This window comes from Ranitomeya imitator, chromosome 2 (assembly GCF_032444005.1).
Source record: "Ranitomeya imitator isolate aRanImi1 chromosome 2, aRanImi1.pri, whole genome shotgun sequence".
Taxonomy (NCBI): Eukaryota; Metazoa; Chordata; class Amphibia; order Anura; family Dendrobatidae; genus Ranitomeya; species Ranitomeya imitator.
The window spans coordinates 25,081,510-25,108,362 of NC_091283.1; the positions used below are offsets into that span (position 1 = coordinate 25,081,510).

General features: G+C 43.7%; 1 protein-coding gene across 1 annotated transcript; it reads left to right on the plus strand.

Annotated features, from left to right (window-relative positions):
• Window positions 1–1,420: 1,420 nt before the first annotated feature.
• On the plus strand, window positions 1,421–23,290 carry LOC138666179 (olfactory receptor 6C1-like). Its single transcript, XM_069754419.1, has 4 exons — window positions 1,421–1,556; window positions 20,793–20,840; window positions 20,953–21,071; window positions 22,181–23,290. Exons 1-4 carry the CDS (start codon window positions 1,421–1,423, stop codon window positions 23,135–23,137), a joined length of 1,260 nt encoding a protein of 419 aa, XP_069610520.1. The 3' UTR covers window positions 23,138–23,290.
• The last annotated feature ends 3,563 nt before the right edge of the window (window positions 23,291–26,853 follow it).

Genomic DNA, 26,853 nt, shown 5'->3' on the forward strand with positions numbered 1-26,853 from the left:
CGTTATAAACTTCTGTGAAGCACCTGGGGTTTTAAAGTGGTCACCGCACATCTACATTAGTTCCATGGGAGATCTAGTTTCAAAAATGGGGTCACATGTGGGGGAGCTCCAATGTTTAGGCACACAGGGGCTCTCCAAACGCGACATGGTGTCCGCTACGATTGGAGCTAATTTTTCATTCAAAAGTCAAATGGCGCTCCTTCCCTTCTGAGCCTTGCTGTGTGCACAAACAGTGGTTTGTGACCACATATGAGGTATCAGTGTACTCAGGATAAATTGTCCAACACATTTTACGATAGATTTTATCCTGTTGCCCATGTGGAAATGAACAAATTGAGGCTAAAATAATTTTTTTGTGAAAAAAAGTACTTTTTTATGTTTATGGATCAATTTGGGAAGCACCTGGTGGTTCAAAGTGCTCACTATACATCTAGATAAGCTCCTTGGAGGGTCTAGTTTCCAAAATGGGGTCACTTGTGGGGAAGCTCCAATGTTTAGGCACACAGGGGCTCTCCAAACGCGACAAGGTGTCCGCTAAAGATTGGAGCCAATTTTTCATTGAAAAAGTCAAATGGCGCTCCTTCCCTTCAGAGCCCTGCCCTGTCGTGCGCCCAGACAGTGGTTCCCCCCCACATATGAAGTATCGGCGTACTCAGGACAAATTGTACAATAACGTTCGGGGTCCAGTTTCTCTTTTTACCCTTGGGAAAATAAAATAAAATTGTTGCTAAAACATCATTTTTGTGACTGAAAAGTTAAATGTTCATTTTTTCCTTCCATGTTGCTTCTGCTGCTGTGAAGCACCTGAAGGGTTAATAAACTTCTTGAATGTGGTTTTGAGCACCTTGAGGGGTGCAGTTTTTAGAATGGTGTCACTTTTGGGTATTTTCAGCCATATAGACCCCTCAATCTGACTTCAAATGTGAGGTGGTCCCTAAAAAAAATGGTTTTGTAAATTTCGTTGTAAAAATGAGAAATCGCTCGTCAAATTTTAACCCTTATAACTTCCTAGCAAAAAAAAAATTTTGTTTCCAAAATTGTGCTGATGTAAAGTAGACATGTGGGAAATGTTATTTATTAACTATTTTGTGTCACATAACTCTCTGGTTTAAAAGAATAAAAATTCAAAATTTGAAAATTGCGAAATTTTCAAAATTTTAGCCAAATTTCCATTTTTTTCACAAATAAACGCAAAAATTATTGACCTAAGTTTACCACTAACATGAAGCCCAATATGTCACGAAAAAACTGTCTCAGAACCGTTACGATCCGTTGAAGCGTTCCTGAGTTATTACCTCATAAAGGGACACTGGTCAGAATTGCAGACTCTGCAGCAGACCGCACCTCCCAGCACTCCACCCGGCGCGACCGAGAGTGGCCAGCGGGGCCCGAGGAGATTACAGCCGTGACAGGCTCCAGCATGTCCGGCAGCACCATGAGCGGAGCTTCAGCGAAACTGGAAGTGTGCGGAGCTACCGCTGTCAGGCCAGAAGTGGGCAGAGCAACCATGCCCACTCGGCAGTCCCGAGGCCGCTCAAGCGATAAATTTGCAGCATGTAAGGGATTGCGGATGGGACTGGGGCTAAGCCAGGCAGCAGGGCGGGTGCGCCTTGCGGACCGCCGGCCTCCCGAAACTACAGCAGCAGGAGATGGTGTATGAGCACTAAGCCCTGAAATCAGAGCCTGCACCGACTGCTCACCCTCCTGTGATGCCCTGGCACGCAGCATCTCCAGCAGCGGATCAGCCATCTCGCTCTTCGCCAGACAGTGCGTACGACGAGCACCTCCGGGACCCAAAAGGGAAGAGGAGGAACCAGGCTTTCACCCTGACCTATATCAGGTGAAAGAGGAGTTTCGGGGTGGGGAACTAGCCCAACAGGTTACCATTGGTCAAAACAAACCGGACCATATCAAATAACATAACAAGGAGGGGGGAAGGAGAGGGGACCACAAGGACAGCTGGGAGGAGGGAAAAGGAGACAAGAAGAGAAATGATCCAGCTGGAGGTGGAGGCAGTTCAGACTTTGTGAGACTTTATTATACAACTAAAGCAATAAAAAATTCTCCCACAAGAAAAATCTTTACATAGCCAACACCTGGCACACCAGTGAGGAGGATCAACGCGTTTCAACTATGAAGTCTTACTCATGATCATGAGTAAGACTTCATAGTTGAAACGCGTTGATCCTCCTCACTGGTGTGCCAGGTGTTGGCTATGTAAAGATTTTTCTTGTGGGAGAATTTTTTATTGCTTTAGTTGTATAATAAAGTCTCACAAAGTCTGAACTGCCTCCACCTCCAGCTGGATCATTTCTCCTCTTGTCTTCATTTGCTGTGGGCGCTCACCCCGAACCGTGCTGGGCGTTGGCAGGTCTGGGGATTTCGTCTAAGACCGGTAAGCTGACTATATTCCTTTTTTCTCGAGGGAAAAGGAGGGCACCTCAGTCAGTGGCACGTTCCTTAACCAGTGCCATGCCAACCAATCTGTGTTTGCATGTCTGTGCGTGTGTATAAATGTGTATATGCCCACACATGTGTGCATGCTTCTGCATGTCTGTGTGTGTGTCTTTGTGCATCTCTTTGTGGTCTTCCGAAGATTTATTATAATTGGGGAAAGATGGGGGAGACATTTTAGAAGACAGTATGGAGAGAATGTGTGAAGAAACTGTATAGTGAATGGGTGTGGGAACAGAATGGGGAAGTAGGATGTTTGAGGAGACAGTATTGAGTGTGGGGGGAATGTGGTAGGAGACTATTGAAGGTAATGATGTGAAGAGACAGCATGGGGGAAGAAAACTGTGAGGGGACACAGAACAGAGACTAGGTAGTGTGGGGTGAGGTATAGAGAAGGGGCAGTATGGGTGGACAGTGGCACAGCATTCCCTATTACTACAGACCCTCTCATCCCTTGGCATCAAAGACTTGGCCACTTCCTGCCGACTTCAACTCAAAAATATTTCACGGATCCGTACATTCCTCAACCAAGGATCTGCAAAAACCCTAGTCCATGCCCTCATCATCTCTCGCCTTGACTACTGCAACCTCCTACTCTATGGCCTCCCCTCGAACACTCTTGCACCCCTCCAATCTATTCCAAACTCTGCTGCCCGACTAATCCACCTGTCCCCCCGCTATTCCCCGGCCTCTCCCCTCTGTCAATCCCTTCACTGGCTCCCCATTGCCCAGAGACTACAGTACAAAACCTTAACCATGACATACAAAGCCATCCACAACCTGTCTCTTCCATACATCTGTGACCTCGTCTCCCGGTACTTACCTGCATGCAACCTCCGATCCTCACAAGATCTCCTTCTCTACTCCCCTCTTATCCCCTCTTTCCACAATCGCATACAAGATTTCTCTTGCGTATCACCCCTACTCTGGAACCCTCTACCACAACATATCAGACTCTCGCCTACCATCGAAACCTTCAAAAAGAACCTGAAGACCTACCTACCTCTTCCGACAAGCCTACAACCTGCAGTAACCACCGATCGACCAAACCTCTGCACGACCAGCTCTACCCTCATCTACTGTATCCTCACCCATCCCTTGTAGATTGTGAGCCCTCGCGGGCAGGGTCCTCTCTCCTCCTATACCAGTTGTGAGTTGTATTGTTTAAGATTATTGTACTTGTTTTTATTATGTATACCCCTCCTCACATGTAAAGCGCCATGGAATAAATGGCGCTATAATAATAAATAATAATAAATAGAGTTTGCTAAAAAAACACACAAAGGACTCCCAGACTATGAGAAATAAGATTCTCTGGTCTGATGAGACGAAGATAGACCTTTTTGGTGATAATTCTAAGCAGTATGTGTGGAGAAAACCAGGCACTGCTCATCACCTGCCCAATACAATCCCAACAGTGAAACATGGTGGTGGCAGCATAGGGGTGTTTTTCAGCTGCAGGGACAGGATGACTGGTTGTCATTGAAGAAAACATGAATGCGGCCAAATACAGAGATATCCTGGATGAAAATTTCTTCCAGAGTTCTCTGGACCTCAGACTTGGCCGAAGGTTCAGCTTCCAACAAGACAATGACCCTAAGCACACAGCTAAAATAACAAAGGAGTGGCTTCAGAACAACCCTGTGACCATTCCTGACCGGCCCAGCCAGAGCAATGACCTAAACCCAATTGAGCCTCTCTGGAGAGACCTGAAAATGGCGTCCACCAACGTTCACCATCCAACCTGACGGAACTGGAGAGGATCTGCAAGGAAGAATGGCCAAGGATCCCCAAATGCAGAGGTGAAAAACTTGTTGCATGATTCCCAAGAAGTTCATGGCTGTACTAGCTCAAAAGGTGCTTCTACTCAATACTGAGCAAAGGGTATGAATACTTATGACCATGTGATAGTTCAGTTTTTCTTTTTTAATAAAATTTGCATGTCTGAAGATATGTCTGTGTATTATTATTATTTATTATTATAGCGCCATTTATTCCATGGAACTTTACATGTGAGGAGGGGTATACAGTAAGAGTGACAGTCATCTTGCGTTTCTTCCATTTAAAAAAAAAAACACTTTGATTTTGTGCAGTGCACATTACAATTCTTTTGCACACTGTATAGTTTGCTAAAAGGCACATGAGAGGCCAAAAAACGAACAAGTAATACAGTGTGGAAAAAAAGTATTTAGTCAGCCACCAATTGTGCAAGTTCTCCCACTGAAAAAGATGCGAGAGGCCTGTAATTGGCATGATAGGTAGACCACAACTATGAGAGTCACAATGAGAAAACAAACCCAGAAAATCACCTTGTCCTGTTTGACAATGGATGACCCCTTCCTGTCAGGTTGGTGGAGGTGCAGTAGTAGCATGGAATGTTTCCTTGGCGCACTCTGGCACCTCAGAAGTCTTTCGATGGATGACTTCTTTCTGTCAGGTTGGTGTAGGGGCAGTAATAGTAGAGAAAGATTGTCTTTGTGCACTCCGCTCTGTTATCTGTGGGTGGATGGACCCTTCCTGTCTTGCTGGTGGAGGTGCAGTAACGGAGCAGAATATTTTCTTGGTGCGCTCTGGCTGCCCTGTTACCTGTGGACAGACGTTTGGTAGTAGGACTTACCTTAGTGTTCTGACCGCTCCTCCCTCCCAGGCAGCAGTTTCCACTATGGCACGTTTGGACAGTAAGACTTACCTTAGTGTTCTGACTGTTCCTCCCTCCCTGGCAGCAGTTTCCACTATGGCACGTTTGGACAGTAGGACTTACCTTAGTGTTCTGACCGCTCCTCCCTCCCAGGCAGCAGTTTCCACTATGGCACGTTTGGACAGTAGGACTTACCTTAGTGTTCTGACCGTTCCTCCCTCCCTGGCAGCAGTTTCCACTATGGCACGTTTGGACAGTAGGACTTACTTTAGTGTTCTGACCGTTCCTCCCTTCCTGGCAGCAGTTTCCACTATGGCACAACGACAACGCCCTAGGGGTCATGTACTCACTGATTTCTTCTAGCGACAAGACAATGGGTCATTCCTGCGTCCCTCTAAATACCCCGATAGGTGCGACTGCGCAGGCTCAGCAGGCGCCATTTTCAAATGGATTATTATTATTTTTTTGAATATCAGGATAACCTCAACCATAATAATTATATGCACATTACACATGCGATTATGCTGCAGCGCAGGTGTCACGGTCGGTGCCTGCCCGCAGAAGTTTTTTTTCCAGTATGTACATATAATATTCATTATGTAACCTAAGGGGCAGGTCAATGAGGGAGCAGTAACCTGTCAGCAGTCTACATTATGAATAGCTAATCAGAGCACCACATAAAGCCCCGCCCACAGCCCCGCCTTAGGGCACGAGCATATCATTAACTCAAAACTGAAAATAAGGATTAAACAATAACCACAAGACGGATTTCATCACAGGTATCATTGTTAGGCCAGCGTCACACCTAGGAAAAATCGGTCCAATTCTCTCGCCCGAGAATCGCACAAATATTCTCCGTATGGTGATCCGTATGTAATCCGTTTTTCAATGCGATGATGCGATTTCCTCGCATCTAAGTATCTGTATGGCACCCGTACAATATGCGTATGTCTTTACATTTCTCACTGCTTTTCCTCATTGAATTTAATGGCTCAATGGGGTGAAATGAGGAAAATGTGTGCGTATTTCTTGCAAGTCACACTGATGGTCCGTGTGGTGTGCGAGTTTTTTCTCGCGCCCATAGATTTGTATTGGCGAGACTCAGCTGATATAGGCGAAAAATCACAGCACGCTGAATACGCCTGAGAAAAAAAAATGGTGATGTGAGCTGCCCCATAGATTAACACTGGTCCGAGTGGTATGAGATTTTTTTTATCGCACTCGTCCGTATTCTACGCTCGTGTGACTCCGACCTAATATGAACTAAATCAACCAGAATTTTATTTACATTAGACGTAAATGTTCTCCATTCAGCAATACACAGTGTAGGATGGACGCTACAGAAGGAAAACGGTGCCAAGAAAATGTTGCCCAAACTAATTTGTAGGTAAAATAACTGCATTCAAATAACAAAAAGAAAATTGCCCCAGTGGTCCCTTTAATATTAACCCTTACATCTACGTCCGATTTTAACTCATTGCTGCTTGCAACTTTATTGACTTCTTACAAGTTGAAGATCGTCAACACCAGCGCAATAGCACAAAACTCTAAAATTCTTTGTTCCTTGGAGACTTTATACTTTCGGGACATTTCTTTGTTGTACAAGATTATAAAATCAAAGTTCCCTGCAAGATTGTACAGCATGGATTTACTCATTCAGGTAGGTGAGATCAGGTTATGGCTGCTCACTGGTGTATGATGGTGGAATGGTCCGTGCGCTTATTGTGTGGGGAATTTTAGTTTCTTTATTTGCTCGGATTATAAGGAGCGCGGCATAATCGTATTATTACTGAAGCGGCAGTCAGATCCGTACATGGCCCTATCTCATGTTATATATAATGTACAGGGCACTCGTACGATGCAGAGGTTGTGTCTATACTGCAGCCAATACTGTTAGTACATGACACGGCCGCAGCAACGACATCCTAAATAAGGGGTTAAATGAAAAAAGTCTCCTTTATAGCCTAATAAAAAATGAACATTTTCATTATCCTTAGATAATCCTTAGGATCGATACTGTCCCTATAGAACCAGGGACACAGGGTACCTAAACAATATAATTCTGCACAAATGTGAATGTGCCATACAGCAGCCCAACACATGATTTATCATCTCCTATTCCAGTCCCTGTCCAAACTGGATATCATAATATAATTTCCCTATCCCAGACAGTTAACTTACCAATATGTTTTTGGCATCTAGGAGAAAATCATGGGAAACCCACACAGTGAGAACATACAAACCTACAAACTACATGCAGATGTTGCCCATGTACGAGTGCAAACCCAGGACCACAATGCTGCAAGGTCGCCGTGCTGCCCACTCTGCCGCCAGTGGATTATGTCGTTAGGACCATCCATGACCATACGTGCCTCAATTGGGACCCCTCTATTGACAAAAGCAAAAGGCTAATTCCTATGTGTCGGTGTAAAAATGTTATACACGGTACCCCTGTATTACTTTACTTGCCCTTTGCCTCGGAGAGCCTTTTACAGCAATGGTTAATTTAATTTTTGTATCTGTGAAAACAAATTCCCACCCCGGGATTCAGAGCGATTTTATATGTGTAGTTTATCTAATCTTTATTCTTTTTGCCGTTGTTTGAAAATTTTTAGACAAATCAGAGGGTCCAGATGTAAAGTGTAGAAATCGCATGTACAATATTAGTGAAGTTATTTAATATGTTGTTTACATGCTTTATACAATTATATGTATTTGGCTATTCTTTTAGAGCAGATAAGGAGTGGCTCAGACTGTTATATACAGGTGCTCAGGAAAAATATCTTAATAGTCTCGAAAAAAATCCGGCACACTGTTTTTCCAAACACGGTGACATTTATTAGAAATGTAAATTTATTTCATTTCGTATTCAAGCAAAATGCGCACAAAAAGGACCAAAAAGGTACATAAAGTAGGTATCAAGATCCACATGAGGTAGGCATCATATTTTTTTATGGAGATAAGATCTTCTCCACTGTGATTGCCAGTGGTGATAAGACAGAATTAGTGGACGCCACTAAAGGTCTTCCAGGGGGTCTAAGCAGATCTTTATGTATTTTTGGCAGTGTGTACAGCACTGGAATAACCGGATGGTGGTTAATAAGAAAATCCCCCAGTTTCTGGTCAATGACACCTAATGATAAATAATGTGATACTAAATTACTAATCTGTCTCCCAATTTCAAAAGTTGGATTGTTAGACACCGGCATATAGGTATTAGTATCATTCAATTGCGACAAAATCTCATTAATATAATAAGTTCGATCTAAGACCACAATCGCACCTCCTTTATCAGCAGGTTTTATAATAAAATTTCTATTGTTCTTTAAATCCATCAGTGATCTATATTCTTCCCTTGATAAATTATTTTTAACCTTAACAAGACCTTTATCTATAGACCCCAAAATTTCTTTAACGTCTCTGTTAACAACCTCAATAAAAGTTTCCACAGGATGATAGGTTTTTGGTGGTTGAAATGAACTCGAGGTCCGCAGACCAAGGGATTTCAATGAAAAACCGGACGATGTTTTTGTCAAATCAGGAGTAGTCTCAAAAGGTGTATTTGAGAAATGTACTTTAAGTCTCAGAGTTCTAAAGAATCGATGTAATTCCTGATCCACCTGAAATGTGTCAAAATGAGGCACCGGACAGAAGGTTAAACCTTTTTGAAGAAGTGTCATATCTGTGGAGGAAAGGTTCTGGGAAGAGATGTTATATACGATGTTGTTACTGGGAGAGACCTCCCTACCTGTGATCGCGTGGCCATTCTCTGTCGATCCATGTTTCCTCCTTCCTCCTTCCCTTAAATATGATACCTACTTCATGTCGATCTTGATACCTACTTTATGCACCTTTTTGGTCCTTTTTGTGCGCATTTTGCTTGAATACGAAATGAAATAAATTTACATTTCTAATAAATTTCACCGTGTTTGGAAAAACAGTGTGCCGGATTTTTTTCGTGGCTATTCTTTTAGACACAAATAATATTACTAATGTAACCTTCGTGTTCAGAGGATTAGTGCTTAGGTAGCTGTTGTGAATTCTGTGGCAGAGCTCCCTCCTGTGGTCACAAGTGGTACTTCGGCTGATTCTCTCTGGGAGCTTCCGTTTGTGGAGGAAACTGGTACTGCTGCTTCTGAGTTTCCTCCCTCAGGTGATCTGGTGAGGTCGTTAGGTGCTTCTCTACTTAACCCCACCTAATGCTTTGATTCATGCTTCCTGTCAATGTTCCAGTGTTGGACTTGTGTTTCTCTGGATCATTCCTGTGGCCTGCTGCTCTGCATAGCTAAGTGCTTCTTTGCTATTTGTTGCTATTTTTTCTGTCCAGCTTGTCTATTTGTTTTGCTGGAAGCTCTGGGACGCAAAGGGTGTACCTCCGTGCCGTTAGTTCGGTACGGAGGGTCTTTTTGCCCCCTTTGTGTGGTTTTCTTTAGGGTTTTGTGTAGACCGCAAAGTTATCTTTCCTATCCTCGTTCTGTCTAGAATATCGGGCCTCACTTTGCTGAATCTATTTCATCCCTACGTTTGTCTTTTCATCTTACTCACAGTCATTATATGTGGGGGGCTGCCTTTTCCTTTGGGGTATTTCTCTGAGGCAAGGTAGGCTTATTTTTCTATCTTCAGGCTAGTTAGTTTCTCAGGCTGTGCCGAGTTGCATAGGGAGCGTTAGGCGCAATCCACGGCTGCCTCTAGTTGTGTTTGGAGAGGATCAGGGATTGCGGTCTGCAGAGTTCCCACGTCTCAGAGCTCGTTCTATTATTTTGGGTTATTGTCAGATCACTGTGTGTGCTCTGACCTCCATGTCCATTGTGATACTGAATTGCCTTTCATAACAGTACAGGAAGCCAAAAGTACTAATGATTCTCAATAGAGGGAAAAAAGAAGTTCTGAGACAATTTTTTTTTCTTGGCATTGTGTTTTGTCTTTTTTTTCCCCTAGACATTTGGGTGGTTCAGTACACAGGTGTAGCGATGGACATTAGAAGTCTGTCTTCATTTGTGGATCAGCTCTCGGCAAGAGTACAAAAGATTCAAGACACTATTGATCAGAAATCTATGTTAGAACCAAGAATTCCTATTCCTGATTTGTTTTTTGGAGATAGAACTAAGTTTCTGAGTTTCAAAAATAATTGTAAGTTATTTCTGGCCTTGAAACCTTGTTCCTCTGGTGATCCAGTTCAACAGGTTTTGATTATTATTTCTTTTTTGCGCGGCGACCCTCAGGACTGGGCATTTTCTCTTGCGCCAGGAGATCCTGCATTAAGTAATATCAATGCATTTTTCCTGGCGCTCGGATTGCTGTACGATGAGCCTAATTCAGTGGATCAGGCGGAGAAGAATTTGCTGACTCTTTGTCAGGGTCAGGATGAGATAGAGGTATATTGCCAGAAATTTAGAAAATGGTCAGTGCTCACTCAATGGAATGAATCTGCGCTGGCAGCTATGTTCAGAAAGGGTCTCTCTGAAGCCCTTAAGGATGTCATGGTGGGATTTCCTATGCCTGCTGGTTTGAATGAGTCTATGTCTTTGGCTATTCAGATCGGTCGACGCTTGCGTGAGCGTAAATCTGTGCACCATTTGGCGGTATTACCTGAGCTTAAACCTGAGCCTATGCAGTGCGATAGGACTTTGACCAGAGTTGAACGGCAAGAACACAGACGTCTGAATGGGCTGTGTTTCTACTGTGGTGATTCCACTCATGCTATCTCTGATTGTCCTAAGCGCACTAAGCGGTTCGCTAGGTCTGCCACCATTGGTACGGTACAGTCAAAATTTCTTCTGTCCGTTACTTGATCTGCTCTTTGTCATCATATTCTGTCATGGCGTTTGTGGATTCAGGCGCTGCTCTGAATTTGATGGACTTGGAATATGCTAAGCGTTGTGGGTTTTTCTTGGAGCCCTTGCAGTGTCCTATTCCATTGAGAGGAATTGATGCTATGCCTTTGGCCAAGAATAAGCCTCAATACTGGACCCAGCTGACCATGTGCATGGCTCCTGCACATCAAGAGGTTATTCGCTTTCTGGTGTTGCATAATCTGCATGATGTGGTTGTGTTGGGGTTGCCATGGCTACAAGCCCATAATCCAGTATTGGATTGGAAATCCATGTCGGTGTCCAGCTGGGGATGTCAGGGGGTACATGGTGATGTTCCATTTTTGTCAATTTCGTCATCCACCCCTTCTGAGGTTCCTGAGTTCTTGTCTGATTACCGGGATGTATTTGATGAGCCCAAGTCAGATGCCCTACCTCCGCATAGGGATTGTGATTGTGCTATGCGCAGTTATGTGAAGGAATCCCTGGAGAAGGGGCATATTCGCCCGTCATCGTCGCCATTAGGAGCAGGGTTCTTTTTTGTAGCCAAAAAGGATGGTTCGCTGAGACCTTGTATAGATTATCGCCTTCTTAATAAGATCACTGTTAAATTTCAGTACCCCTTGCCTTTGTTATCTGATTTGTTTGCTCGGATAAAGGGGGCTAGTTGGTTCACCAAGATTGATCTTCGTGGTGCGTATAATCTGGTGCGAATCAGGTGAGGCGATGAATGGAAAACTGCATTTAATACGCCCGAGGGTCATTTTGAGTATCTAGTGATGCCATTCGGACTTGCCAATGCTCCATCAGTGTTTCAGTCCTTTATGCATGACATCTTCCGAGAGTACCTGGATAAATTCCTGATTGTGTACTTGGATGACATTTTGATCTTCTCGGATGATTGGGAGTCTCATGTGAAACAGGTCAGAACGGTTTTTCAGGTCCTGCGTGCTAATTCTTTGTTTGTGAAGGGATCAAAGTGTCTCTTTGGTGTGCAGAAAGTTTCATTTTTGGGGTTCATCTTTTCCCCTTCTACTATCGAGATGGATCCTGTTAAGGTCCAAGCCATCCATGATTGGACTCAGCCGACATCTCTGAAAAGTCTGCAAAAGTTCCTGGGCTTTGCTAATTTTTATCGTCACTTCATCTGCAATTTTTCTAGTATTGCCAAACCATTGACCGATTTGACCAAGAAGGGTGCTGATTTGGTCAATTGGTCTTCTGCTGCTGTGGAAGCTTTTCAAGAGTTGAAGCGTCGTTTTTCTTCTGCCCCTGTGTTGTGTCAACCAGATGTTTCTCTTCCGTTCCAGGTCGAGGTTGATGCTTCTGAGATTGGAGCAGGGGCTGTTTTGTCGCAGAGAGGTTCTGATTGTTCAGTGATGAAACCATGCGCTTTTTTTTCCAGGAAGTTTTCGCCTGCTGAGCGGAATTATGATGTGGGCAACCGAGAGTTGCTGGCCATGAAGTGGGCATTCGAGGAGTGGCGTCATTGGCTTGAAGGAGCTAAGCATCGCGTGGTGGTATTGACTGATCATAAGAACTTGACTTATCTCAAGTCTGCTAAGCGTTTGAATCCTAGACAGGCGCGTTGGTCACTGTTTTTCGCCCGTTTTGACTTTGTGATTTCGTACCTTCCGGGCTCTAAAAATGTGAAGGCGGATGCTCTGTCTAGGAGTTTTGTGCCCGACTCTCCGGGTTTATCTGAGCCGGCGGGTATCCTCAAGGAAGGAGTAATTGTGTCTGCCATCTCCCCTGATTTGCGGCGGGTGCTGCAAAAATTTCAGGCTAATAAACCTGATCGTTGTCCAGCGGAGAAACTGTTTGTCCGGGATAGTTGGACAAATAAAGTGATCTCTGAGGTTCATTGTTCGGTGTTGGCTGGTCATCCTGGAATCTTTGGTACCAGAGAGTTAGTGGCTAGATCCTTTTGGTGGCCATCTCTGTCGCGGGATGTGCGTACTTTTGTTCAGTCCTGTGGGATTTGTGCTAGGGCTAAGCCCTGCTGTTCTCGTGCCAGTGGGTTGCTTTTCCCCTTGCCGGTCCCGAAGAGACCTTGGACACATATCTCTATGGATTTTATTTCAGATCTTCCCGTCTCTCAAAAGATGTCAGTCATTTGGGTGGTCTGTGATCGCTTTTCTAAGATGGTCCATCTGGTACCCTTGTCCAAGTTGCCTTCCTCCTCTGATTTGGTGCCATTGTTCTTCCAGCATGTGATTCATTTGCATGGCATTCCAGAGAATATCGTTTCTGACAGAGGTTCCCAGTTTGTTTCGAGGTTTTGGCGAGCCTTTTGTGGTAGGATGGGCATTGACTTGTCTTTTTCCTCGGCTTTTCATCCTCAGACTAATGGCCAGACCGAACGAACCAATCAGACCTTGGAAACCTATCTGAGATGCTTTGTTTCTGCCGATCAGGATGACTGGGTGTCCTTTTTGCCTTTGGCTGAGTTCGCCCTTAATAATCGGGCCAGCTCGGCTACCTTGGTTTCGCCATTTTTCTGCAATTCTGGGTTCCATCCTCGTTTCTCTTCAGGACAGGTTGAGTCTTCGGACTGTCCTGGTGTGGATACTGTGGTGGACAGGTTGCAGCAGATTTGGACTCATGTAGTGGACAATTTGACCTTGTCCCAGGAGAAGGCTCAACGTTTCGCTAATCGCAGACGCCGTGTGGGTCCCCGACTTCGTGTTGGGGATCTGGTTTGGTTATCTTCTCGTCATATTCCTATGAAGGTTTCCTCTCCGAAGTTTAAACCTCGTTTCATTGGTCCTTATAGGATTTCTGAGGTTATTAATCCTGTGTCTTTTCGTCTGACCCTCCCAGATTCTTTTTTCATACATAACGTCTTCCATAGGTCATTGTTGCGGAGATACGTGGCACCTATGGTTCCATCTGTTGACCCTCCTGCCCCGGTTTTGGTGGAGGGGGAATTGGAGTATATTGTGGAGAAGATTTTGGATTCTCGTGTTTCAAGACGGAAACTCCAGTATCTGGTTAAATGGAAGGGTTATGCTCAGGAGGATAATTCCTGGGTTTTTGCCTCTGATGTCCATGCTCCCGATCTTGTTCGTGCCTTTCATGTGGCTCATCCTGGTCAGCCTGGGGGCTCTGGTGAGGGTTCGGTGACCCCTCCTCAAGGGGGGGGTACTGTTGTGAATTCTGTGGCAGAGCTCTCTCCTGTGGTCACAAGTGGTAATTCGGCTGATTCTCTCTGGGAGCTTTCGTTTGTGGAGGAAACTGGTACTGCTGCTTCTGAGTTTCCTCCCTCAGGTGATCTGGTGAGGTCGTTAGGTGCTTCTCTACTTAACCCCACCTAATGCTTTGATTCATGCTTCCTGTCAATGTTCCAGTGTTGGACTTGTGTTTCTCTGGATCATTCCTGTGGCCTGCTGCTCTGCATAGCTAAGTGCTTCTTTGCTATTTGTTGCTATTTTTTCTGTCCAGCTTGTCTATTTGTTTTGCTGGAAGCTCTGGGACGCAAAGGGTGTACCTCCGTGCCGTTAGTTCGGTACGGAGGGTCTTTTTGCCCCCTTTGCGTGGTTTTCTTTAGGGTTTTGTGTAGACCGCAAAGTTATCTTTCCTATCCTCGTTCTGTCTAGAATATCGGGCCTCACTTTGCTGAATCTATTTCATCCCTACGTTTGTCTTTTCATCTTACTCACAGTCATTATATGTGGGGGGCTGCCTTTTCCTTTGGGGTATTTCTCTGAGGCAAGGTAGGCTTATTTTTCTATCTTCAGGCTAGTTAGTTTCTCAGGCTGTGCCGAGTTGCATAGGGAGCGTTAGGCGCAATCCATGGCTGCCTCTAGTTGTGTTTGGAGAGGATCAGGGATTGCGGTCTGCAGAGTTCCCACGTCTCAGAGCTCGTTCTATTATTTTAGGTTATTGTCAGATCACTGTGTGTGCTCTGACCTCCTTGTCCATTGTGATACTGAATTGCCTTTCATAACAGGTAGCCTCCTGTTATATCGGTGACACAGTGCCTGGGTAAAATGAACCCTGACACCTTATTGCTGGGGGATATCGTCTTGGGTCCTCTACTAGGGAAAGCATTGCTGTGATGCAAGGTTATTATGCGGACACTAGCATCACAGCGTGTAGTGTGAAATGTACAGTGGGGGAAATAAGTATTTAAACCCTTGGGGATTTTGTAAATTTGCCCACTGACAAAGACATAAACAGTCTATAATTTTAAGGGTAGGCTAATTTTGACATTGAGAGATAGAATATCAAAAATAAAATCCAGAAAATCACATTGTATAAATTATGTAAATATATTTGCATTTTGCAGTGAGAAATAAGTATTTGATCCCTCTGGCAAACAAAACTTAATACTTGGTGGCAAAACCCTTGTTGGCAAGTCCAGCAGTCAGACGTTTTTGTAGTTGATGATGAGGTTTGCGCACATGTCAGGAGGAATTTTGGTCCACTCCTCTTTGCAGATCATCTCTGAATCATTAAGATTTTGAGTCTGTCGCTTGGCAACTCGGAGCTTCAACTCCCTCCATAAGTTTTCTATGGGATGAAGGTCTGGAGACTGGTTAGGCCACTCCATGACCTTAATGTACTTCTTTTTGAGCCACTCTTTTGTTGCCTTGGCTGTATGTTTTGGGTCATTGTCTTGTTGGAAGACCCAGCCATGACCCATTTTTAATGTCCTGGCAGAGGGAAGGAGGTTGACACTCAGGATTTTATGGTACATGGCTCCATCCATTCTCCCATTGATGCGGTGAAGTAATCCTGTGCACTTAGCAGATAAACACCCCAAAACATAATATTTCCACCTCCATGCTTGACAGTGGGGATGGTGTTCTTTGGGTCATGGGCAGCATTTCTCTTCCTCCAAACATGGCAAGTTGAGTTAATGCCAAAGAGCTCAATTTTTGTCTCATCTGAGCACAGCACCTTCTCCCAATCACTCACAGAATCATCCAGGTGTTCATTGGCAAACTTCAGACAGGCCTGCACATGTGCCTTCTTGAGCAGGAGCACCTTGCCGGCACAGCAGGATTTTAAACCTTCATTTTGTATTTCTTCCATTTTCTTACTATTGCACCAACAGTTGTCTCCTTCTCATCCGGTGTCTTACTTATGGTTTTGTAGCCCATTCCAGCTTTGTGCAGGTCTATGATCTTGTCCATAACATCCTTATAAAGCTATTTGGTCTTGCCCATGTTGTAGAGGTTAGAGTCTGACTAATTAATTGGGTCTGTGGACAGGAGTCTTTTATAAAGGTGACTATGTAAGACAGCTGTCTTTAATGCAGGTAATGAGTTGATTAGGTGCGTCTAACTGGTTTGTAGGAGCCAGAACTCTTAATGGTTGGTAGGGGATCAAATACTTTTTCTCAGTGCAAAATGCAAATGGGTCATTCCACATCAAGTGGACCAGTTTTAAAAATCGTCCCCACTCGACCTTCTCCGATTTTGTTGAAAATTTATAAGGATTTACATGTATGTTTAAAAAGAGGTTCTGTAAATTTTTAGGGCCAGATTTCAAATACATTGGGCACTGTTGACCTTTCACTGGAGGTTCCACCAAGCCTGCGGCTTCAGCTAAGTGGATTTTGCAAACTTTGGCACATAGCCATTAGAGTTCTATACTGGCTATGATGCTGAAATTTGGCATACTAGCTCAACTTTTGGTGCTAAATATGATAAAATTATTACCGGCTATGACAAAACAATATTTCGGCCGCAATTTTGTGTCAAAGTAGCTTGAAAAACGCGTCGCATAAAATTTATGCCGAACTTTGCCCATATATATAACTCAAGACCAAAAACCAATAGTAACTGGTGCTTTGCCCTGTACACCAAACATCTACATGACTTTGTATTGCTGCAATATCACGGTCAAAGCATATGTATTTGTGGAAATATTCACACCCACATATGATGAAAAACGTAAAAAACCCGAATTTTACCTATTTTTAGGTCAAATTTCTCAAAAAGGGTACCCCTAAAATATATTAATTCTGATATCATTAGAAAGAGCACATTTTTCTCTACAAGCATCATTGCTTGTTTTTTTGGAGTCTCCCAGTTTAAGAAATAAAAAATGCCACTGAACATGATGTTATTTATTAATACGCAATGAATGGTAACTGCACTATTCAAACCCTTGCGTTGGTCCATGGTGGTTATACCACAACCAATTCCCTAAGAATTGGTATTATAATCCTATTAAGAATTGTAATAATGCTGTCTTTCGGCCGATAGCCGTGCAAGGCGAGCCTTGGCGGTCTCTTTATCGCAGGTTCCGAAGCCTGAGGGCGGGTGTCTTTGCCTAGGATCCCAAGCCTAATATTGGGTATCTTTTGTTGGTTCCCAAGCCATAATGTTCAGTCTAAGTGGTCTGGAATTGTTGCTGAATTTGCAACATAATCGGTTCAGAGAAGCTGTATTGTCGGCCCATTGCTGTTGCAGCTGGTGCTGGAATTATTGCAATGATTGACTGCTCGGGAATCCAGCATGTATCATTTCTCACAGGCCAGTGAAAGAAGCTAGGTGGTCCATGAGGATGCATAAAATTTATTATTATTATTATTAGGCTTGGGATCCTAGGCAAAGACACCCACCCTCAGGCTTCAGAACCTGCGATAAAGAGACCGCCCGAGGCTCGCCTTGCACGGCTATCGGCCATGGCTCCAAGGCGATGGGGCTGCCAATTCTCGAAAGACAGCATTATTACAATTCTTAATAGGATTATAATACCAATTCTTAGGGAATTTGTTGTGGTATAACCACCATGGACCAACGCAAGGGTTTGAATAGTGCAGTTACCATTCATTGCGTATTAATAAATAACATCATGTTCAGTGGCATTTTTCATTTCTTAAACTGGGAGACTCCAAAAAAACAAGCAATGATGCTTGTAGAGAAAAATGTGCTCTTTCTAATGATATCATAATTAATATATTTTAGGGGTACCCTTTTTGAGAAATTTGACCTAAAAATAGGTAAAATTCGGGTTTTTTACGTTTTTCATCATATGTGGGTGTGAATATTTCCACAAATACATATGCTTTGACCGTGATATTGCAGCAATGCAAAGTCATGTATATGTTTGGTGGGCAAAGCACCAGTTACTATTGGTTTTTGGTCTTGAGTTATATATGGGCAAAGTTCGGCATAAATTTTATGCGACGCGTTTTTCAAGCTACTTTGACACAAAATTGCGGCCGAAATATTGTTTTGTCATAGCCGGTAATAATTTTATCGTATTTAGCACCAAAAGTTGAGCTAGTATGCCAAATTTCAGCATCATAGCCAGTATAGAACTCTAATGGCTATGTGCCAAAGTTTGCAAAATCCACTTAGCTGAAGCCGCAGGCTTGGTGGAACCTCCAGTGAAAAGTCAACAGTGCCCAATGTATTTGAGATCTGGCCCTAAAAATTTACAGAACCTCTTTTCAAACATACATGTAAATCCTTATAAATTTTCAGCAAAATCGGAGAAGGTCGAGTGGGGACCACTGGTCCACTTGACATGGAATTACCCAAATACATTTATAGAATTTATACAATGTGATTTTCTGGATTTTATTTTTGACATTCTATCTCTCAATGTTAGAATTAACCTACCCGTAAAATTATAGACTGTTCATGTCTTTGTCAGTGGGCAAACTTACAAAATCAGCAAGAGATCTAATATTTATTTCATGCACTGTATGAATAAGAGAGGATTTTGGCACACGGCTCTATGAGGATATGATCATATTACATGTCAGTGGCTCTATCTGGGTTTTCGTTTGAAAACCTGAAAATCGGTGTCCAGACGCCAACATATCGACTTACTCTAATGAAGCAGACGGAGTCACTTTGTGCTCTGTCTGACCTTAGCGTAGTCTATGTCTGCCTTTTTTTAAGCAGGCAGAATAGTGAGGTCAACTGTGCTTTTGGGTCCACCTCAAAAAGGTGGACACTGTAGAAAGTGAGGTCAGATAGGCACAAAGTGACTCCATATACTTAAAAGTCAACGGTCCTGTTGATGAATACGCCTGAATCACATTTTCAGGTCTTTAAACAGAAGCCCCAATGGAGCCACTAACGTGAATTAGGCTCCTTTCACACTAGCGTCGGAATCTCCCCGTCGCATTGCGTCGGGGAGAGATTCCGACGCTAGCGTTTGCTGCATTGCACAATGGAGGCAGCGGATGCATTTTTCCGGCGCATCCGCTGCCCCATTGTAAGGTGCGGGGAGGTGGGGCGGAGTTCCGGCCGCGCATGCGCGGACGGAAAAAGCGGTCCGTCGGGAGAAAAAAACGTTACATGTAGGGTTTTTTTCTCCCGACGGTCCGCCAAAGCACGACGCATCCGTCGCAAGACAGATGCGAAGTGTGCCGATCCGTCGCAAATGCGTCGTCAATAGAAGTCTATGGGGAAAAAACGCATCCTGCAAGCACTTTTGCAGGATGCGTTTTTTCTGCAAAACGACGCATTGTGACGGATTTAAAAAAACGCTAGTGTGAAAGTAGCCTAAAAGGCCTTATGTGACTATATCCTGAGTTGTAATGAGAAAATGTTAGCACAGCTGAGAGATGGTGCACAAGTAGTTTCCAAAACAGTACAAACTTGTGTAGAAAACTTGGCACACATCAAATGCTGAAGTGTAGAAATGTAATGTAATCCAGAAGAAGTAGTTACATACAATAAACAAACGTTTCGGTCAGATAGACCTTCCTCAGTGTACTATAATTAAAGCTAAATTCAAATAAGGTTCAGAAAAACGGATAAAAAAACAGAAATAAAGTATATACAACGTATTAAAAAATTGGGTCAAAGAATGGAAAAAAAAAACAATGGCAAGAGAGCGTACCTTCATCATTAAACAAAATAAATAAATACACCAAATGTTGTTGTGAACTATATGGAACAGTACATACATATAGCCCGTGTTGCCCATTAAATAGTGCCATAGACAGAGGGTGATGTAATGTGGAACCAGAAGTGACATATCGGATGTGACGTTATGCGTTCCAGTGACCGGAGGTGGAGGATTAGCGTTCCACCTAACTGGAAGTGACCATTGCGTTCCACTGTGTGTATTCTATGCATTTCAAAGAAATGGTACTGCGATATCCATGGAGAGACTGTAACGCTATGTAATGCTTTTGGATTCTGTAAAAAAAGTTGTGTATATGTTGGTCGTGAGGAGCCTATATCCGCTTTAATCAATGAATCACGTAGATTGCGTCCTCTCCTAAAATAAGGAAGGAAGGGCTCTTTAAATTCCTTAATGTTAGAGTGAGCGGTCTATAAACTATGCCAATGTCATCTAATAGTTTTATGAATGATGTACGCAAACGGGTGGTAATTGTGTAAGAATGGAATGCGGTTCGTAGCTTTTATCCGTGAAGAGGTTGTCGGTGGAGTGGATACATCCAAGATGTGAGACGGATAACCTCTTTCAAGGAACTTGGATCTCATTTCCTCGGTTCTATGTTGATGAAGAGTTGGATTGTAGACAATTCTATTAACCATTTGTAGTTGGGATTTAGAGATGGAATTTTTCATCCTAATTGGGTGAAAACTATGGTAATGTAACAGACTGTTACGATCCAAAGGCTTGGTATACAGGTCAGTTGTGAGAAAGCCCTCACTATCCTTCATGACCAGGGTATCCAGAAAATTGACTTGTTGTGTGTCACATGTCATAGTGAAATCAAGTCCTGGCCATGAAGATCTGAGGAAGGGGAATAAGCTATCAAGGGACACAAGTGTACTACCCGAGATACAGAAAATATCATCAATGTATTTCTTCCACATCAGTACATTGAAGTCGAAGAGGTCACTGGTGTATATCTTACTCTCCTCGTAGTCTGTCATATAACAGTTAGTGTAGGAGGGAGGTGTGACATTAAAGCCCATTGTTGTGCCCTTCGTCTGTAGGTAATGTGTCTTCGAAAAGAAAGAAGTTCTTTGTGAGGACCAATGAGAGTAGGTCACAGCATAGGTCAATTTGGTCAGGGTCCAGGAGGTAAGGAGGCGTCATACTGATTGTTTGCCCTGTTTGTGTGGTATTGATGTATATAAATCCTTGATATCGAAGGATACAAGGAAAGCCTCCCTTGGAACAAGTCCGAGATTTTTAATGATGCTAAGAAGAGCTCCTGTATCAAGGAGAAAAGAAGTTGTTTGATTAATGAGTGGTGTAAGAATCCTCTCCAGGTAAATGGAGATATGTGATAAAATGGACCCGGTGGATGCTACAATCGGTCTGCCAGGTGGATTTTCCAGATTTTTATGTATTTTAGGGAGTATATAGAGGATGGGTGTCATAGGGTGTTTTTTAGTGAAAAAAGTCACAGGTTCTCATGTCTAATACCCCTATTTCGGTGAATCTAGACAAAATAGTTTTAATAAGGCCCTGAATTTGGCTAGTAGGGTCACCAGAAAGTTTATTTTTTTAACTATGTTGTATATACTTTATTTCTGTCTTTTTATCCATTTTTCTGATCCTTATTTGAATTTTGCTTTAATTATAGCACACTGAGGAAGGCCTATCTGTTTATGGTATGTAATTACTTCTTCCGGATTACATTAAATTTCTACACATCAGCTTTTAGTGTGTGCCAAGTTTTATATCCTGAGTTGGGCTTGTAAATATCATTGTAATAGATAGTATAGGCATCTGTAAATCGTTGCGGCCTTTAAAGGGAAGTTACTAATGTGGAGCTGATCTATGCTATAGACTAAATATGCTAAATGTGCTTCTTTGCAAGTAAAACTTTTCTTACTTACCTCCTGAGAGTGTTTCCATGTGGGCAATTTTCCATGTGGGCAATTTTCCGTGTGGGCAATTTTCCGTATGGGGAATTTTCCGTGTGGGGAATTTTCCGTGTGGGGAATTTTCTGTGTGGGGAATTTTCCGTGTGGGCAATTTTCCATGTGGGCAATTTTCCGTGTGGACAGTTTTCCGTGTGGGCAATTTTCCTGTGGGCATTTTTCATTTGGGCAATTTTCCTGTAGGCATTTTTCAGGGAACCGACTAAATATGCTAAATGTGCTTCTTTGCAAGTAAAACTTTTCTTACTTACCTCCTGAGAGTGTAACCTCTAAGCCAAAGTGCCTCTTTGGAGAGCATTGAAGGTTGAATTACGACTTGTCTTGGTTTGTTCAGGGTGGACCATATAATGTGGCTTAACCTACTCCTCCGATGCCTCATAGTTTGTTACTGCACAGGTTACTACTTAGTGGTTTCTCTGCACTGTATCTCACACAGCCATATATTAAAAATATATTTTTTTAGTATAATTTTTTCATCTTATCTTTTCCAGAATTCAAACAGCCTTGGAAATGTGGGTTTTCATAATCAAACCCCCTTCACATATTTTATCATTCTGGGGATTTCGCAGGTCCCTGAGCTGCAGGCCTTGGTTTTCCTCCTTGTTCTGATCTTATATCTCATAACAGTAACTGGAAATATGACCCTTCTCCTGCTGGTCTGCCTGGAGACTCATCTTCACACTCCCATGTACTTCTTTTTGGGAAACTTATCCTTTCTGGATGTGTTTTGCTTGACGATAACCCTACATAAAATACTACTGTCCTATATGTCTGGAGATAAAACTGTGTCCTTCACCAACTGTATGTCACAAATGTACATCTTTTCTTCTTTGACCTGCAATGAGCTGTTGATACTCACAGCCATGAGTTATGACCGATATGTGGCCATATGTAATCCCTTGCACTATCACATGATTATGAACCGTAGGATCTGTGTTCTTTTATCCTCAGTCTGTTGGGCGTTGGGTTTTGTGGAGGTCATACCTCACATGTTAGCCATATCTCGCTTTTCCTGCTACAAGTCCAATGTGATTAACCACTATTTCTGTGATATTTTGCCAATCATGAAGCTGTCTTGTAGTGACACTACTCTTCTGAGGCTCATTATTTTTATTGAAGGGCTGTTCCTTGTAAGTTTTACCCCTTTCCTTCTTACCTTTATCTCCTATGTCTTCATTATTGTCACCATCCTTAGGATACGTTCCAGCTCGGGGAGACGTAAGGCCTTCTACACATGTTCTTCACACCTCACGGTGGTCATTATCCTCTATGTAAGTCTCGTCTGTCAATATCTGCGACCAAGCTCTACAGACACTTTGGATTCCAACAAACTTTTTTCCTTATTTAACACCGCGGCCGTTCCCGTCTTAAACCCATTTATTTATAGTCTGAAAAATAAAGATGTTAAGTCGGCGGCGAGAAAGCAGTTGAAACGGCTAACAATATAAGCAAAGTGTTAAATTAATTCTCAAGGATTGTGCTCTTAATGGTCATTATATTACAGCTAAAAGTGAGTGAACCATGGTGGACTCTCGTGGACTACTTTGTGATTCTTGTGGGAGCCATGCATCCATTTACCAAATGTTTCACATTTTTTACCTGTTATTGATAAGTTGAAGTACTGAAAAATAAAGTCACATGTTAAAATAAATATTGGTATTATTTTTGGAAGACAGTGCTCAGAGAACAAGATTTAGTCGTTCTCGCTTCAGGTTATGAATGTGATGAAGCATGAAGTTGATAATGATGAACTATTAATATTTGGTTGGTGTGATATCCACGTTAATGAAGGAATGCACACTGAGCAATGTAAGTCAATGGGCCAAGTCACAGAAGCAACATGGACTGTGTCTTTTACAGACGAGAGAGTGATAGTTTCACTTGCGTACGTATGCTTATGGGATGGGATCCATGGATCCATGGGATGCTCATGGATTGTTCACAGACATAACATGCCTGAGAATTCACAAGCTCATTTTAACCTGTCTTTAGGCTGGGAAGTTCAATGAGATTATGAGGATGTAAGACTTGACCTCTTGAACAATCTCCTCAACCAAGACTTGGTATCACTGGTTGGTCTTCCAAGATTCTCTAGAATACTGGTCACATCTATTATAGCTCTCATACATCGCTAGCTAAAGCAGCGCTCAGACAGTAATCACTTTGCTGTTGACTTGTACTGGATAATTCCGTTTTTTTTTCTTCTTTTTCCTCTCTTCCCTCCTTTTCTAATTTTTCCTGCTTATTCTCTTCTCTCCTACTTCACGCTTTTCAGCCCATCTGGCTATTTTGTTAATTGTAGAAAGTGCATTGCCCCACACCTACTCAATCAGCTTTCATGTGTTGTGTGTTACTGATGCATTCACTTATTTTTCTTTACAACTGTAGATTATTGCTTTTTTGTAAGTTTCTCCTGGTGATGTGTTTTCTCATGGCCGAGTTGTGGTCATGTCATGTTTGCTAAACTAAAGAAATTGAAAAAAAAAAAAGATTTGGGTGAACTGAATACAATTAATCCCTTAGGGTAGGATAAATGGTGGATAAGAAGAAATGAACCGGAGTCCTTTTTCGGAACTAAACCTAATGGGGAGACTCTAAAGTTCCAAAATGGAGGGGATGTGAACGGGCCCGCAATTTGCCCCAACCTCACTTCTTTTCCAATCTTTTCCCGATGGACTTCAGGGTTGTCATGGGCCGACTTCAAATTGAGCGCAAAAGAGGGAAAACTGTGAAATGTGAACGGAATAAAAAACCGGTACAAAAAAACAAAACGAAGTTGGTCCGCTGCGACTTTGTAAGGATATCGGTCTAACCAAGGGTCCATCGCGGCTATGCTCACCGGTTTCCTTGGGTTCCCTACTTTCGTTGCCAGAGGGCTTGGCTGGTAATTTTCCCATGGGTCTGGGGCAGCGGGATGCGGGGTGGGCACCACCGCAGGCAGAGCATTCATTTTTTTTTCTGTGATCTGCATGGCATTCATGCTTATATTTACACAATCCAAAGAAACGGCAATGTCCCTCGTTGAATAACCAGCAGGCTCCTGGACTCCGCACAAACACTGAGCTATGACCTGCTGTTGCTGAGAATTGGCTAGTGGCCGCTGATAGAAAGGGGGGCTGTTTCTGTGATAACATTAATCTAATCCATACCTCGGTTGCCTTCACCCCCCACCCGATTTCCGACTGCAGAGCCAGCCGCCTCTGGAATTCCTCATTGTAACGCCACCAGGCAGACCTGCCATGGGCCTTGTACGATGAGTAAATCATGTCCTAATAATGAATAACTCAGAACATCGTTCCGGATGCTGCTGGCCCATGATGCAACCCAAAACCAAGAAAGCTTGTAACCAATTGTTCATTGTCTTGGCAACCTTTTGTCTGCTCCTGTCAAAAGGTCTGTCATTCACTTCTCATCTCCTTGTCCACCGCATGCTGATCCACCAATATTAAGGACCAGATATCCACATATTTGTTAGACCATATTTTTTCTCTAGTCTCAATATCCAAATGAGACCCTAGAGTGTTAATACCACAATAAAGGGAATCTTTAAATATATCCGCTAGCTGTGGATCACTCTTCTTTTCCGGATTGCTTGGATTTACATGCTGAACACCCTTTGGTACTGAGTATTGAACTATTAGAGCTCTCAAGGCAGACAAGAAATCCGAATTACTATCGCTCCCTGCAATAAAAAAATTGCATATCTGCCACAGGAGGAGGGACTCCGACCGAAGAAGGAACTCCAGCACCTGGATCAACAGATGGGTGGGTGATGGCCAGGCTGGAAGCCCTGGATGACTCCACAGGTCCCGCCAGACTTGATGCCCTGGCTGCTGTTTCTGGCTCTCGTCTTTCGCCTCGAGAACGATGCCGGTAGTCGGGACTCGCCGATGCGCTCGTACACTCCGATGATGACGGAGAGCGCCACCTTGAGGACCGTGACCTACGAACCCCTCCTGTGAGATCTAGACCTCCGAGGAACGCCTGCTGCGTCGGTGTGAGGAGCGGTGTCTGCGCCGACTATAAAGGTGAGGTGACTCTGATGAGGATGAACTGGAACACCGGCGCCTACGCCTATATGGCTCCATGACTCTATTTGGATCCTAGAGCAAAGGAGAAGATAAACCTTGTGGCACTGCAGGAGTTACAGCAACCGCATTGTCATTCCTGCCAGCATCAGACATGCTGGGGACAGCAGCTGCCGGCATAAGTGATCCTACAGTATCCTGCTGTACTGTATCCGGCCTAGGGTCAGAGGTGTTCTCCGCAGATGATGCGGTGCTGCCTCTAGACCCCATCTGCCCTAATAAATGTACCTGCCCAGTGTTAGACTATGTGCACACCTTGCAGATTAGGCTTAGGAATTTCTGGTGCGGATTCTGCCTCTCCTGGCAGAAAACGCACCTGCGGATTTGTCGAGTTTTTTGTGCGGTTCTGCAGTGTTTTTTGTGCGTCTTTGCTGCGGTTTTCTTGCGGATTTGCTGGGTTTTTTACCCCTGCGGTTTTCTATAATGGAATGGGTACAAAAACGCTGCAGATTCACAAAAAAAGAAGTGACATGCTACTTCTTTTAAACCGCAGCGTTTCCGCAGCGGATTTTCCGCAAAGTGTGCACAGCATTTTTTTTTTCTCATTGATTTACATTGTACTGTAAATCAGTTGCGGATCTGCAGCGTTTCTGTACCTCAAAAAACGCTGTGGATCTGCAGAGAATCCACAACATGTGCACATACTCTCAATGTGTTGCCCTTGTGGCCCTAACGGCGCTGTAGAGCTGGCACCAAAATCACCACCAGCTCGGGGATACAGGGGGGGAGCTGAGGCTGGAAGGGGCTTCACTCCCCTCTCCTCCCGACCATGCCAGCGGTGGCCGGTCAGTCAGAGATGCAGAGAGTGCAGACTCTGCAGCAGACCGCACCTCCTGGTGCTCAGCGGGGCCCAAGGAGATTACAGCTGTGACAGGCTCCAGCATGTCCGGCAGCGCCATGAGCGGAGCTTCAGCGAAACTGGAAGGGTGCAAAGCTACCGCTGCCAGGCCTGAAGTGGGCGGACCCACCATGCCCGCTCGGCGGTCCCGAGGCCGCTCGAGCGATGAATTAGCAGCGGTTAAGGGATTGCACATGGGACTGGGGCTAAGCCAGGCAGGAGGGCTGGTGCGCCTTGC